The 16,231-nt window shown below is 40.0% G+C and overlaps 4 protein-coding genes across 6 annotated transcripts; 3 read left to right on the plus strand and 1 right to left on the minus strand.

Annotated features, from left to right (window-relative positions):
- Positions 1-58: 58 nt before the first annotated feature.
- On the plus strand, positions 59-4,866 carry LOC117573552 (tropomyosin-2). 2 transcript variants are annotated; one of them, XM_034256832.2, is made up of 4 exons: positions 59-174; positions 2,294-2,940; positions 3,001-3,178; positions 4,591-4,866. In XM_034256832.2, the coding sequence occupies exons 2-4, from the start codon at positions 2,347-2,349 to the stop codon at positions 4,671-4,673; spliced, it is 855 nt and encodes a 284-aa protein (XP_034112723.1). In that variant the 5' UTR covers positions 59-174; positions 2,294-2,346; the 3' UTR covers positions 4,674-4,866. The 2 variants fall into 2 exon arrangements, with proteins under 2 accessions (XP_034112723.1, XP_034112724.1); XM_034256833.2 differs by lacking the exon at positions 4,591-4,866 and adding an exon at positions 3,505-3,712.
- Positions 4,867-7,841: 2,975 nt separating this feature from the next.
- LOC117573541 (myb-like protein P) lies at positions 7,842-9,943 on the plus strand. The gene is made up of 3 exons (XM_034256820.2): positions 7,842-8,204; positions 8,268-8,806; positions 9,226-9,943. Exons 1-3 carry the CDS (start codon positions 7,960-7,962, stop codon positions 9,858-9,860), a joined length of 1,419 nt encoding a protein of 472 aa, XP_034112711.2. The 5' UTR covers positions 7,842-7,959; the 3' UTR covers positions 9,861-9,943.
- A 60-nt stretch (positions 9,944-10,003) lies between these two features.
- On the minus strand, positions 10,004-11,902 carry LOC117573539 (uncharacterized). Its single transcript, XM_034256816.2, has one exon. The coding sequence runs from the start codon at positions 11,750-11,752 to the stop codon at positions 10,286-10,288; it is 1,467 nt and encodes a 488-aa protein (XP_034112707.2). The 5' UTR covers positions 11,753-11,902; the 3' UTR covers positions 10,004-10,285.
- A 305-nt stretch (positions 11,903-12,207) lies between these two features.
- Positions 12,208-15,744, plus strand: LOC117573536 (protein ENL). Of its 2 annotated transcripts, XM_034256812.2 has the most exons (3): positions 12,208-12,285; positions 12,533-12,782; positions 12,857-15,744. In XM_034256812.2, exons 2-3 carry the CDS (start codon positions 12,602-12,604, stop codon positions 15,619-15,621), a joined length of 2,946 nt encoding a protein of 981 aa, XP_034112703.2. In that variant the 5' UTR covers positions 12,208-12,285; positions 12,533-12,601; the 3' UTR covers positions 15,622-15,744. The 2 variants fall into 2 exon arrangements, with proteins under 2 accessions (XP_034112703.2, XP_034112702.2); XM_034256811.2 differs by lacking the exon at positions 12,208-12,285 and having other exon boundaries at positions 12,343-12,782.
- The last annotated feature ends 487 nt before the right edge of the window (positions 15,745-16,231 follow it).

Raw genomic sequence — 16,231 nt, forward strand, 5'->3', positions numbered from 1 at the left:
GCGTTGGTGTGACCATATCAATGTGTGAGTTTATGCGTGTGTGTATGTGTTTGTTTCTGTGTGTGCTGTGTGCGCCTTGCGTTATTTCTTGGGGTCGCTTTCTCGGGACAGCGACTTGGTCAGCATCAGTGTTCTCGGGGTTTCGACAGCGTATAGTGTGTTTGAAACGCTAAGGTTAGTTACGGCTGCTGCTGCCAGGATTTTGCATTGGGAATATTACACAAAAAATTGTTGGAAAAATATCACAAAATATTTGAACTGATTTCTTACAAATCTGCGTAGATTATTAAAATAAAAAATTAACATAATCTCAAAAAAGAGTTTGGTAAAAAATTAAATAAATAAAATAAGTGTTAAAAGTGCATGCAAATTGCATTCGATTAAAGAAAAACTGATGAAAAATAAATATATATATATACTACATATATATAATACCTGTTTAAAAAAATTTTTAAATGTGCATATGTATGTGTCTATAAATAAATATGAAGATCAATTTTTGGAAAAATATTTAAAATTAAAACTTAACGATCAATGATTAAAAATAAATGCTAATTAATAAACTCTTAAAAAAAAGTGCCAGCGAAATGATCTTAAAATAATGAAGAGGTGCAGAAAGGATCATGAGAGTGAATTGGATATTCAGTTTCTTGAAATTGAATTCCATCTGCGAAATATCACTTGAAATTTATGATGCCTTTCGGACGTTGTGAGAAATTCACTTATAAGGAATTTTGTAACTAAATCTCACAGAAATATGTGTGTATGAGTGAAAATTTGCACACACACACACATTCATATATACATATATATGCGAAAAGCTACACACAGACACACACATATGCACATTAATGAAGCTACGCACAATTTTTACACACAGACACAGAAAAAGCTGCTCGCAAGCAATTTTTGTATTCTTCTATAAAATTAACTGCAGACAGACACCTGCCTGTCTACAGATACAGATACAGACACAGATACAGATACATACACTCTCACAGATACTCGCAGAAGCAACTTTAAAGATTTTATTTTTAACTCTACTTGAAACTTAGACGTAAAAGCTTTTCTCGTTGAGCTTTCATGATCTCATGATCTCACGAACATTTTGCTTGCTCGCTGTTGGTAATTCATCCTTGAGTTTGTTTTTGGCTAAATGTCAGAATTGCTCGAAAATTATTAGAGAGGCCGAAGTAGAGAAATATTTACACACACTCAGATATTTCTATACCATATATAAATGGCTATACTATATAGTAGTTATAGGTGTTTCGGGCATATCCGCAACCCACACAAAATTTATGACTGCCTCTGAAGGCCAGAGCTATAATGAAAATGTACTTATCGATTATATTGCAACTATTTCCAACTAAAAAATAACATATTATATTCTTGAAAATATATTTGACTTATAATGGTATTTCCTGATTGCATCCATAAAATACAATTCTTCTCACCTAAACAATTATATATCTACGGCTACTTATCGCTGGGATTGAGACCCCCTAGATACAACATAAATGACTTTGTCCCACTTTTCACGATACACACACCAAAAACACCCACACACGATCTGACCCCAAAAAAGAAATGAACTGAGAATTTCTACAAATTGCACACACACGCATGAATATATATATGTGTGTGTGTGTGTGTTAATAATGGAAACTCTAGAATTACAGATCAGGCAAAAAATGTCCAAAAAACGACAGCGCCAGCGATGTGTGTATGTATGGGGACTGGATATGCTCAGAGGCGCAGGCAAAAGCATATCAAGTTTATTTTTAAATTCTACAACAAATAAATTCCCAATGAAGAATAGAAAGAGATAGCCAGAGTGTAAGGGAGAGAGAGATAGAGAAATATATAGACCAAGAATACCGTCAGTTTTATAGTGGGCGTATTTGAAACAGAAAATTACGTTAGATTTTTATAAATGTTTCTACAAAGCGAAATATGTTTACAATTAGCTTTCAATATATCTGTGAACATACAAACACAAATATATATATATATATACATGTGCTATGGATATATATCTATTTGTGCCGAATTGAAGGCAATGTCTGAAGTAAACAGATTTCATATAAAGTGCATTTTTATGAGCTGCGAGAAACATTTCAAATAAAAAAAAAATCAAAGGCTGTTGCTTGAAAAAGTGCAGAGCCGCTTGACTAGATACATATAGAATTTTATATATAATATATAAATAATACTGGAAAAGGGGTACAAAACTTATTCTAAAATGTAATACTAAAGTATTCTAATTAATATTTTACCCATATATTTGCAGTGCCTTTTTCCAGTTTTCTTCCCTCCTAAGCGAACAACAAAAACACAAACACCATGGACGCCATCAAGAAGAAGATGCAAGCGATGAAGCTTGAGAAGGATAATGCCATCGACAAGGCAGATACCTGCGAGAATCAAGCTAAGGATGCCAACTCCCGCGCCGACAAACTCAATGAGGAGGTGCGCGATTTGGAGAAGAAATTCGTTCAGGTTGAGGTCGATTTGGTCACCGCCAAGGAGCAGCTGGAGAAGGCCAACACCGAATTGGAAGAGAAGGAGAAACTGTTGACCTCCACGGAGTCCGAGGTTGCCACCTTGAACCGTAAGGTCCAACAGATTGAGGAGGATTTGGAGAAATCTGAGGAGCGCTCAACCACCGCACAACAGAAGCTGTTGGAGGCCACACAATCGGCCGATGAGAACAACCGTATGTGCAAAGTATTGGAGAACCGTTCCCAGCAGGATGAGGAGCGTATGGATCAGTTGACCAACCAATTGAAGGAAGCCCGTATGTTGGCTGAGGATGCTGATACCAAGTCCGATGAAGTGTCCCGCAAGCTGGCCTTCGTTGAAGACGAGCTCGAAGTTGCTGAGGATCGTGTCCGCTCCGGTGAATCCAAGATCATGGAGCTGGAGGAAGAATTGAAGGTACCTTACATAACAATCAAAATAAATTCGCTGAATCTATCGATATAATCTTGGTCATAGGTTGTCGGTAACTCCCTGAAATCTCTGGAAGTGTCCGAGGAGAAGGCCAACCAGCGCGTTGAGGAATTCAAGCGCGAGATGAAGACCTTGTCCGTCAAATTGAAGGAAGCCGAACAGCGCGCCGAACACGCCGAGAAGCAAGTGAAGCGCCTGCAGAAGGAAGTCGACAGGCTAGAAGGTATTTACATTTATCATACCTTCTTCCATATTCTGATTCTATTAACACTCAAAAGACCTAAGAAGTGCTCCAATGTGAAGCCTGAGCACCATATAGTATATAGTGCACATCTATACGATATATAAATATCGCATTGACTTCAAGTTTCCCAAAAACTCAATGCAGCTTCAACTAATGCGTACAGTATACGTATACGTAATGATGCGTATACTTAATATCTACATTGTACATATGTTGATTACTTAACTGACACTGCTTTCATTAATGATGTAATATAAATTTAATCTATATATATATATAAAACAAACAACAAATGCTTTTTGCAGACCGTCTCTTCCATGAGAAAGAAAAATACAAAGCAATCTGCGACGATTTGGACCAGACATTTGCTGAACTTACTGGATATTAAAAAAACCAAAAACAAAAAAACCGAAAAAAGAACAAACACACAACAAAACAATTCCCAATACTTACAGACATACATACAAATACATATACGTTGCACACATACAGATACAGATACAAATACATACATACAAATGTATTCCCAGTTTCCTAGCAGAATTCATATTTGCACCCTTGCCCCCTAACTCTCTTGACACTGTGCAGATTGTTCACCGTGATCTACACTGTAAATAATGTGTTTAGTCTTGCTTTAAAATGTGGTTATAACCCAGCTCCCTATACACTGTAAAAATAAGTCCAGACCAAAAGTTCCACTATCAAAAAAAAAAATATTCTAAAATGCCAACTGTAGTTATTTATGCTTTCGATAAACCAGGTGATTTCCAATTATTTTATATATATATATACGTATTTGTTTTACAAAAGAAATAAGAAATGAATTTCTGTTTAGTGTTTAATGTGGCATGTTCAATTTGTCTCTTTGCCTACCCAGAAAAACAACAAGCCCACTTTTGATTCTCTCTGCAGTTCCTCTGCTGCATTCATTATACAATATCATATTTATTTATTTACTTGGCAGTTCGGTTGGCTTTCGCCAAAATGCTACGAGTACAATATCTCTATGACAGATGTTGAATATACACAATGTAGTTCAATTTTTGGTCACAAAACACAGCTCATCATTTGCTCATTATTTTTACAGTCTTCGAAAGAATTTTCCTTCCCTCCGATTTACCCGACACGCAATTCTTATTTACCAATAATAATACTAAAGCAAATATCTAGAAATAGAAATGACAAACGCTTGGCAAAACAGCGCCCCACTAATTGCAATATTAACAAATATGATTTGGTATTTCTCACAGTGTATTGCCACGATTAATGGCACAGTGGCACCATACTTATGTGTTCTCTGTTTAAAATCAATGTTGCATTTTGTATTTGTTTATTTTTTTTTGTGTGCCCTTGATATGTATATTAATGCGCGATTTTCGTTAATTCCATAGACGAGCTGGGCATCAACAAGGACAGATACAAGTCTCTTGCCGACGAGATGGACTCCACATTCGCCGAATTGGCTGGCTATTAAGCGTGGCACTGAGCGGAGCCTCTGGAACGATGGACGAAGAGAAGATCAGAAGAAGAAGAACTCAATTAAATGTAAACGAATATCATCTCAAGATCATTTTGCAAATCTAAAAAACAATACCAAGAACAACATCCATTGTGTATATCTTTAAACAAAAATCTATTTCTAAATAAATAAATAACACCAACAACTAGATCGACAACAGCAACAACAACAAGCGCATGATCGATGGATATGGAAATAGAAGTGTAGGATTCTTCACATCCACAAACTAATTTAACTCAATTGTTTAACACTTTAAATGCAACAAAATAAGTAGCTACTGAATTCAACAATAATTCTTTTTTTTTGTATTTTTAAAGTCATGTTTAAAAATATTAAGAACTCGATCATGAAACACATTCAACGTACTTCAGTTTAGAGAGAAACAAGAAATAAATACGAGAGACACTCACAGAGATAGAGAAATAGAGATAGAGAGAGAAAGAGAGCTAAATATGTATCTATGCTGTTAAGTACTTATGATGGTTAAAATTTTCAAATTTTATAATATATTTAAAAACAACAAAAAAACACACACACAAAGAAAATATGAAAAAAAAGTATAAAAATTTATAAAAAAGATTTCCAAAAAAAAAAAATTATATGTTGATGTTTGCTTTGATGAGAATTGCGCTACTTATTTCTTTGCATGGTACAGAAAGGTCTTACAATCTTTCTCATAAGTATTTGCAACAGCTGATGAATCTGAAATGATGTGAATACAAATTTCTGTTTAACTTTTTATACCCTACCATAGGGTAGAAGGGTATTATAACTTTGTGCCGGCAGGAAATGTATGTAACAGGTAGAAGGAGGCATCTCCGACCCTATAAAGTATATATATTCTTGATCAGCGTCAACAGCCAAGACGATATAGCCATGTCCGTCTGTCCGTCTGTGTGTCTGTGTGTCTGTTTGTCTGTCCGTCTGTCCGTATGAAACACTGGATCTCAGAGACTATAAGAGATAGAGCTATAATTTTCGACAGCATTTGCTATGTTTGCACGCAGATCAAGTTTGTTTCAAATTTTTGCCACGCCCACTTCCGCCCCCGCAAATCAAAAAAATCGAATAACAAGCGTAATTTTAAAGCTAGAGTTGCGAATTTTAGTGTGTACTATAATTACTATAGTAGTTATGATTCCTGAAAATTTGGTTGCGATAAAAATTGTGGAAGTTATTAAAGAAATACTTTTGTATGGGCAAAAACGCCTACTTACTAGGGGTCTGAGTTGCTTTGGCCGACAATCTGATATTGTGCCGTCTATGGTATATTTTTAATGGTGTCCTGTATCGATATACCAAACATACCATTTGGTATATTTTCAGTATTTTTACTATTTTCGGTATATTTTGAAAGTAATACCGCAATATTTTGCCCTTATTAAAAATGGGTAGCGGGTATCTCACAGTCGAGCACACTCGACTGTAACTTTTGTTTGGCACATCTTTGTGCAGATATGAATTATAATTTTGTGGAATGTTTCAGATGGGTTTGTATATACATTTTATTATGAAAAGCTGATCCATTGGGGACATTGCACGTGTGACTCGTATTGCATTATAATAATAATTTAAAATATCGAAAAAATACAAATGTTTTATGTGAATTTTGAAATATTTCCGCTTGCCTTGTGATGAAGTTAAAAATATTTTGATCAACAAATTCAAAACCTTTCCAAAATTCATCCGAATTGACTCGAATATGCAAAGCATATACGTATTCAGCTTTCGGGAAAACCCCTCAAGACCGCAGCAAATATCCGAAACTTACAAATGCGTCATCAAACGAGGCGCAAGAGCGACTCATAAACGAGATGTGAAGAGACCTTCATTGCAACATCTTTTGCCCAGTGTGGCAGTCTCAATAATTCATAACGAAAGTCAATGTATGATTCGTAACCTACAGAAAAATCCATTTGGTACATTTTGAGAGCACTACCAATCATCAATCGAGTGAGTGGGCAGAGAGTGAAACACGTTCCACGATCGTTTCATTGTTGATTATAATCAAAGACCCCCCGTTCCCAAAAGCTATCAATGAGCGGCGAATCACTTCAACGAAATGAACACATAAATTGAGCTTTAATTAAATGCAAACGTGGCGCCAAAGCGTTAATTTCCCTTTCTTTATATTTTATTAATTTTCATAGTAATTAAACCTGATTAGCGCAAATGTCTTAGAGTGTTTATTACTTTGATTTATCTGAAGACACTGCATGAATTAGCAATAGATTATAGGCCTGAAAGCGTTGGTTTACTTTGATTTATCTCAAGACACTATGGGGAATATTTTCGTATTATTCTGATATATGAATTAGATGGAAAAGGAAATGTAATTTTAAAAGTTAAGAACAAAAATGTGATTAAAAATAAATAGGAAATAGTTTGCAGAAACATCGCTTAAAATGCACTCATTATAAAAATGTATTTGAAAGACAGAAATCAAAATGAATAGATTCTACTTTTAAATTATCAGAAATTTGTTTCATATTTAAATAATTTACTTTGGAATCATAAATTCATTATTGTGTCTTACAGATACTTTTGAATATTATCTCTATTAGACGGCTGAGAAAATGTTTATTGGCATTATTCAATTTTGTCATTATTTTCTCATTACTTATCGTTTAAAATTAATTTTAAAAGTGAAACATAACTTTAATTGTTAAAATGACATCGCTGATCGCACATAAACAGTCTCCACTGGTAGCAAGTTTCAATTGCAATGATTGCCAATTGTTAACCAGCCAATATTATTGATATTTTACAGGTTAAAAATATATACATTTGCGTTAATGATGTAAAACTTTTTGTGTGTTTACAATTAACCTCGAGTTGACAATATTAAGAGGCATAATGAGTTTGACAATGTGTAAACAACCAACTCAAAAAATAAAGTCGCGACATCTAAAGACACGAAGTGAACTAACCAAGCCCAAGTCAAACCGAGGCAAACAAAAACCCAATGACTTACATTCGGAGAAAGTGAATTTTTTTTGCATTTCTCGTAAGCAGGTAAGGCAGGCAGCAACAGCAACAGCAACAACAACAGCAACAAGCCATGGCCATGGTCATGACAGCAGCAGCGACAGCGCCCCAAACCACATACAGCTCCAATTGAGTCTCGGTGTCGAAGACAGTCTCAGTCGCAGTTTGAATCTCGATGCGGGCGCAACTTGTTGAAATCGAAAGTGAACCTAGAGTTAATATTGTTGTATTGTAGCTTAGTCGCAAGTTGTCTATGAGTGGAATATTAAAAGTGTGTGTCGAAGAGTGGAAAAGGCATTCATTACATGTCGCGATGTCATCGGCCGCTAAGGAAACAATAAAGTGCCGTCGTCATGCATTACTGAAGCTATTAACTCTGGGCCTGCTGTGCCTTGGATTATGCAATGCAGCTGCTGCAGACGGTGAAACTATGCAAAAATACGCAAATGAATCAGAGGCACCAAATTGGTCGCAATTTCTCGAAGATTATGTGTTAAGGTGTGTATTTTGTAAGTCAATGCCAAATGTGGAATTAGTGAGCTTAATTTGTTTGCTTTGCAGCCAAAGCAGCAGTCACCGTATGTCCAAAGATCTGGGCTATATGGATGGCCCAATTAATTATCACTCCTCAGCGTACAAAAGACCCGGTAACAATATTTATATTACTCGACGCATTGGCGAGGCTGTCGAGCTGGAGCCGCATTTGCGTACGCCTGTGGAAAGTCAGAGCCCGATTGTTAATCCTCAGTTCCGTCCCATGACCAACCAAATGTTGCACCAACAACAACAGCAGCAGCAGCAACAGCTGCAGCAGCAGCAACAGCAGCAGCAACAGCGACAGCAACCCGGTTTCTTGCAACAACTCTTTGGCTTTGGTGGCTCCAGCAGTGGCGGTTTAAGCTCCAGCGGCAGTGGACCATCTGGTCCCCCTCAAGCGCACTTGCGTCCGGTGCCACTGCAGCAAGCACCCGCACACTCACAGCAACAACAGCAACAGCAGCAACACTTGGCCCATGGCAGTCCACCGAACACATTCCGGGCCGTCTCCGAAAACGATTTGTATCTGCTTGGAGCCATCGAAAAGCTAGTCTATCGTGTTGGTAAGCAAACAAGTGGGCAATTAATCAGAAGATCACTTGAAGATGTCATTAAACAAATAGTTGAGAAGTAATATCTAGACATTTTCATGTAATATATACTTTTTTTTGGATGATACCTTTAAGATATATGTATCTAACCCTTCTAATTAGATGGGAAAGGAAATTTCAAATTCTAGATTCTAATTTGTTTTTAGAAAGGAAAATTATCAGCTTTGAAGTTTTGTATGATATTTAAAATTAAAATGTTGAAAAATACTGAATTGTTCAAGAAGAAACATTTTACAAATCGTATTTATATAAAGCTAAATAATAAGTTTCTAAAAAATTAGTCCACGTCTTTTAAGGTTCACTGTTCAAAACTAGAGCTGCATATATCTAAAATGAATCTTTCTAAATTGGCTACTCATTTTAAATTTTAGATTATTTGGAAAGTCGTGTGCGCCGCACGGAGCAGTTGATCTACTATCTGATGGCCGGCAACAATCAAAAGGAAGTGAAGGATCCATGCCCAACCAATTTTACGCGCATCAGCGACAATTGCTACTACATCAACAGTCAGCAGCAGGTGAACTGGAAGACGGCCAACACGGCATGCAAAGGGCTCTCTGCGCACCTGGCAGAGTTCGAAAAGGTCTCAGAGAATGAAGAGATCATGGCCTATTTGCTTAATCAGCCAGCTCACCGAGGTCGTGACTATTGGCTGGGTGGACTTAACCCAGGACTGTTGTGGATCTGGTCGAATTCCGCCAAGCCCGTGAATCCCAACACAAATCTCACTTCGATAGCCATGTCACAGAAGGGTGAAAATTCAACAGCTTCCAATCTGGTGGACAGCAGCGAGGAATCCACAGATGACAACGATGTGCTCAACAATACAGTACAAATTGAAGGCAAAGGACGTTGTCTCCGACTCAGCTACAATGCTGGCAAACATAGTTATGTATACTATGGTCAGGAGTGCACATCCAGGCACTATTATATCTGTGAGTACGAGGACAAGACGCTGGATAATAAAATACAGAAGATAGCGCGTGACCTCAAACTCTTTGATTAATAAAATATGTATATGTAATATTGAGTATAAATAGAATCCTATTTATCAATTCCCCAACTTTTGTCATAGACAGTTGCTGTAAATTTTGAATGAATTTATTACTTGTGTTTAACATAAAATATTTAAATATTTATACATATGAATAAAATAATTTATATAACACATATGTTGTTCAAGGGGGCTAGTATAAAGGATACTTTGTTTTTTGTTTTTGCACAGCAAAGCTTGAAGGAATTATGCGAATTAAGAAATAACGAAAAAAAGAACCAAACAATTTTTTGCCGGCTGAGCCGAATGATCAACTTAGAATAATACATAACTCAGAAAATGGATTTTTGTGTATGCTATAAGCAAGGTTGTATACACAGAACAGCTAAGAGATCTTAACTAGCAGCAGACTATCCAGACGACTTGAAGTCGCCCACTTAGTCGGGATACAAGTAGTCCTGCAGTATGTTTTGGAAAGCTATCTTAATTTTGCCACGATCTCGTCCATTCAACTTCTGTATGTCGGGCAACAGACTCATCAGAAACATGGCATCCGAATCCGTCTTGCAGTCACACAATTCAACTGCTCCAGCAGCACTCGTTGCTCCATTGCTGACCTCAAGACGCTGAGCCGGCGTCGACTGATGATGCGAGTGGGAATGCGATCCGTGAAGATGTCGTTGATTAACATAAGCGCTGCTGGGCGTAGCAGCTGCTGCCACACTCGATGGCGTTGGCAACTCCGAGTCCGTGGCACCTATGACAGCCACTGCAGTGCTGCTGTGCGTTGTGGTGCTAACCATGTCCACGGGTTTGCTGCTGAATGTGGGACGCACAAACGAAACATTCGAATGCGTTTGCATGTTCGCAGCACTGGCAGCTGCAACGCTAGCTGCAGCAGCGGCCACGCCTTGCAGCTCTTGCGAACGTGAACGCAAAGCTCGCGTCTCTTCGTGATGGTAGGTGCGCATCTGTAAACGATTCATGTGCTGCAATCTGCTAGAGTTGTTATGCTGCTGATAATGCTGCGGGAAACGCTTCTCGAGTGCCAGCGATGATGAGCTAGATGTGGAACTGATGGGTGCGGATGCCGACACTGCCGTCTCGTATACGTTGGGTCGCATTTCATGGTCGTCGTCCCTGTCATGTTCCTCCTCATCCTGATGTGCGTGGTGGAAACGTTGCTCGGTATCTGCTTCAGCTTCCGGTTCATAATCTTCAACTGGCTCTTCGCATTCCGATTTGATGTCATTGTTATCCAGAGGATGATTCTGAAAACGCGCTCGCTGCTCCTCGTCGATGATCTCATCAAGCTCTGAATTGTTGTGATCGTGCTCATCGAAGTAGTCCAGATAGTTGTCCAGCTGCGGCGGCTGGGGCGACGGCTGTGCCGAGTGTGCTGTGCTGCCCGTGTTCACCTGTGCTGTGGTCGTTGTACTCGCTGCAGTGCAAGTGGTGACAGCTCGTTCTCGCTGCATGCGATTCGAGAGATTACTCAAATGGGCAAGCGCATCCTGGACCTGTGTGCCCAGCGATTTGGGTTGTTGGTGCTTCTTGCGCAAATATGGATGCAAAAAGAACATACGATCAAAGTAGGACCAACAGGGCGGCACTTTCTCTTCCAAATAATTTGTGTATTCACGTCGAAATGAAATGCGTAAATTGGTCCACTTGGCTAAACTGGCACCGGGATTTTTCTCCAGCTTCAAATCCACCTCGCGCCAAAAGTTTTCAACGTATGGCCGGCAAAAGTAGTATTTGTGTCTAGGATTATAAATCGCTTCATCCCGCTGAACAATATCGATCAACTTGAAGACTTCTTCGGTTAGCCAGCGAGAGAAATTCGCTGCACTTGAGCAAGTGTTTGTGGACACAAATTGGCTTGTGCTAAAATCACTGGCCATTTTGGAAGAACTGTAGCAACTGGGCGTGGGCGTGTCCAGCTTTGAAGGTTACATCGGGTTATGCTTCAATTTTCCTCAATTTTTATTGCGGTGTTTTTTTGCAAAACATTTTATTGTTTTTGCAATCTCGAGTGAATGGCAAAACAGCTGCTCTAGGCTGGCAACTATCGCATGCAATTGCGATATACACGACCAAATCAATAACCAAACCATCGCACTAGCTTCAAATTAAATAATTTACTACATTGTGTATTAAGGTATGCAGGTCTCTATTCAGTAGTGTTATATTTATTAAAATAATGAGAAAAATTGTAATTTATTGGCTGCTATTAACTAATCAATAGAAATTACCCCTATTGAAAAAAAAATTAACAAAAAGTATCGTAAAGCACGGACTCGATAACGTAAAAGCAGAGTTGTATTGCACAAAATATGTTATTTAGAATACTATCGATAGATTACCCAATGTGTATGTAGTGCGAGTGTTTTCGTTTTCACAGCCAGTTTTTGTTGCTTAAATAAAAAAGCTGGTGGTGAGTGGGCTTCTCACACCCCCTCCTTGCAGTTGCTTGCATTACAATTGACAGCAATAAGCATTGAAATATTGTTGCTCCATTGCAATGCATGCATGGGACATTTAACTAATCTGACACTATTGACAATCACACACACACACGAATACGCATTGTCACACAAAAATCACACTGACTGCGCCGCCTCAGAGAGCAAATCAGATTTATTGTGTTAATTCTTGTAATAATAAGCGACAAATTGTTACAGGAATTTTGGCCGTTTTGCATTTGCGATACTCCAGATTGATGCATTACCATTGCCGGCGTCATCATCGATATGGCGGTCAAGGTGCAGTTCGAAATTGGTCACACATCAAAGCTGCGCAGCAAGAAACATCCACAGGCCTTCACCCACGATTGGGAGATCTATGTGCAAGGCGTGAACAAGGCGGACATCAGTGCGTTCGTTGACAAAGTCGTCTTCATACTCCACGAATCATTTCCAAAACCAAAGCGTGGTAAGTTTCTCACACTATCGGCTGCCGCCAAAAAGAAACAATAATAATATTTTTGTCCGTCTGCTCACCTACAGTAATCAAAGAGCCACCGTATGCCATACAGGAGTCGGGCTATGCCGGCTTCTTACTGCCCGTCGAGATCTATTTTCGCAATCGGGACGAGCCCAAGCGCATAATGTACCAATATGATTTGGATCTGCAGCAAACAGGGCCGCCCCTTCATCGGGTCGAAGTCAAAACCCATGTTTTCGAGGCGCCTTCGGAGGAGTTTCGTGCCAAGCTAATGCGTGGTGGCGGTGTGCCTGTTTTTGGTGCCAATATCGCTTCAGCCGGCAGTTTGAGTCGCACGCTTTCGCCCAGCGTTGGCGATCTGCCCGGCTCAGAGTTGGCTGTGGTCAAGGCGAAGGGCAGTGGCGGTGGCAGTATGGTGATTGATGGTGGCTCTGGGTCGAGTAAAAAGCACAAGCCACGCAACGACGACAGCGGCAAGGTTAACTCCTTCTCGGCATTGTTTGGCACACCGATCACCAAAGGCGGCGCTGTGCCAGCGATTATGCCAGCAATAACAGCATCAAAACATTCTCCAGATACAAAGGGACAAGCAGGCTCGAGTAGCGGTAAGATTGGATCGCATGATGGTAAGGAAAAGTCGAGTAAGGAGCGGGACAAATCCAATAGTTCGGACAAACCGCGCGACAAGGACAAAAAGGATCGTCATGGGCGCGACAAGGAGCGCAAATCGGGCAAGTCCGGTGAGAGCAGCAGCAGCAGCAAACACGATCGCGATAAGGAAAAGTCGAAAAAGGATAAGACACGCGATAAGGAACGAGAACGTGAGAGCAGCAGCAGTAGTGTCCTTGCTGCCACAGCATCCAATGCATTAGTCAGACGCATAGTTAGTCCCAAGCCAGGAGGAGGCAGAAGCAGTCTCTCCGATATGAGTCCCAAGAAACATTCGGGTGACAGCGCTGCTGTCACGCCAAATTCCCGCTCAAAGGATCGCGAAGAGCACAAATCGACAGGTAAATCGGAGACGAAGGATAAGGAGCGTAGCTCCAACAAAAAGTCAAAGAAAGAGAAAAAAGACAAAGAGCGTGAACGTGAACGCGAAAAGCAGCGCGAGGAACGTGAGAAGGAGAAACGTGCGCTCAAGGATGAGCGTGGCCACGGCGACAGTCCGGCCACTAATAGCAGCAATAGTCTAACGCAATCATCACAACCGCCATCACAATCCCAGAACAGCTACGATGCTGTAAAGACGACTGGTGGCAAGTCGACGCCAAATTCGCTAGGCAGCAGTGCCAGTGCAAGTAGTCTTGCCTCGAGCAGCGGCAAGCGGACACACGATAAGGATGAGATGTCAACGCCTGGTCAGCAAACAGTAGCGAAAGTCGCCGAAAAAGGTTCAGATACAAAGACGGATAAAACAAGCAACAGCAATGGCAGCGCCACGGAAAAGAAATCACATAAGCACAAGAAGAAGGATAAGAGCAAAGACAAGGATAAGGAAAAAGATAAGGACAAGGAGCGAAGTGATCGCGATAAGGACAAAGAAAAGGAACGTGACAAGGACAAGTCTAAGGAGCGTGAAAAAGAGAAATTACAACAACAGCAGCAGCAACAACAGTTGCAGCAGCTCTCAACTGCTTCGGACAAATTGATATCATCAGTAGGCGCAGCATCAGATGCATCACCCAAAACAGAACTCAACAACCAGCCGTCAGAAGCTGCTAGCACAGATAAATCGGCAACCGTGAACAACAAGAAGGAGAAGCACAAGAAATCCAAGGAAAAGAATGCAAGCAAAGAAGAGAAACGTCAACGTGAAACAGACGGCAAGCACAACAGTAACAAGCAGCTGCAGCAGCAACAGCAAGCGGCGTCATCAGCCATATTACCATCCTCAAGCGCAGCTCAATCAGCAACAGTTAAGGCGCCCAGTAACTTGGATTTGAGCGATATGGATTCAGCACAATCAGCGCCAGATATAGCCGCGACAAATGCACTAGCTGCGGCAACAGCTGCCACACTGCAGCATTCTGACAGCTCGAATAGCAGTTTTCCCGATCTGCCCGCTAAGAGCAGCCAACAAAAGAGCACAAAGAACGCACAGAATTCAACACATGGCAAGGAGAGTAAATCTTCTGCATCTGCGACTGGTGCTAGTGGTAAGGAGCACAAAGTTAAGTCAAAGCTCGCCGAAAAGTCAGAGAAGACTGAAAAGTTGGACAAATCACCTGACACCAAGCCAGAGAAGTTGGACAAGTCTGAGCTGAAAGAGGAAAAGAAACGTAGTCGCCGCAACTCGCAGAATAGCAATAGTGGCAGCAACAACACCACCAGCTCCACATTTATAGAGCCACCAGTCAAAACCACAAAGAAAGAGCAGCCTGCAAAAGCTGCACGCGAGAAATCAAAGTCACCATCTCTGCGACCAGCGGCTGTCGCAACGGTGGGCCACAATAACATTACGTCCTCACCCAGCAGTCACATTAATAACAACAATAACAACAGCTGTCCAGCAATAATGAATAATAACAACAACAGCAACAGCGGTCAATCGCCGGCAGAGCAACTGCATCAACCACTAGTTGGTGGTGGTGGTGGCGGAGGTGGCAACAATACGCCATTGCCCACAGAATATTTGACCGAACTGCAGGAGCTGCATCACAAGATCATGACGCTGCAGGACAATGAGGAGCTGCAGCAAGTTGTCGAAATGATTGCTGCCACCGGCTGCTATGAGATTACGCATAAAACTTTCGACTTTGATCTCTGCAAATTAGATCGGAGCACTGTACAGCGATTGCAGGATTTCCTGGCGACATCTGTGTCGTGACACCAAATGACTGCAGCAGCAACAAATGCGGCAACAGCTGCCTATAGCTAAGCGAGATGCACCCAAAAAGAAAATGGAAACAAAAAACACAAATCTCTCATGCACATAACCAAATAATCATTACATTTACACACTTTTAGTTTAAAACACACAATGAAATGCAATACGAAATTCCCCCATTTCCAAACTCTTATATGTATACACATACATATTATTAAACATACATACATACAAACATAAATACGCCCCAAGTTATATTGGCATTGTGTATTGTTTGTCTGCATAGTTTTATAAGTTGTGTGCGTGTGTATAATTATATTTTTAAACATATATATGAGTGTATATGTATTGGGGAAAAGGACAAATACGAGCGTGTGGTATCCGAAAAGTATACGATACTTTTTTGAGGAGGTACATACATAGATAATACACACGCCACTCAGTGCAAGGCTATTTTCTAGGTACTATGTATATTTAAAATTATAATAAACACTTAAACATACGATTATTAATTATGAATCTAATTTAAAAACAAGTTTTTGTTTCGATCCTAGCATATACTTTCTTTAGTTTCCTATTCGTTTGTAAAAATTTGAAGCTATTTTTCAAT

Source organism: Drosophila albomicans, chromosome 2R (assembly GCF_009650485.2).
Source record: "Drosophila albomicans strain 15112-1751.03 chromosome 2R, ASM965048v2, whole genome shotgun sequence".
In the NCBI taxonomy this organism is placed as follows: Eukaryota; Metazoa; Arthropoda; class Insecta; order Diptera; family Drosophilidae; genus Drosophila; species Drosophila albomicans.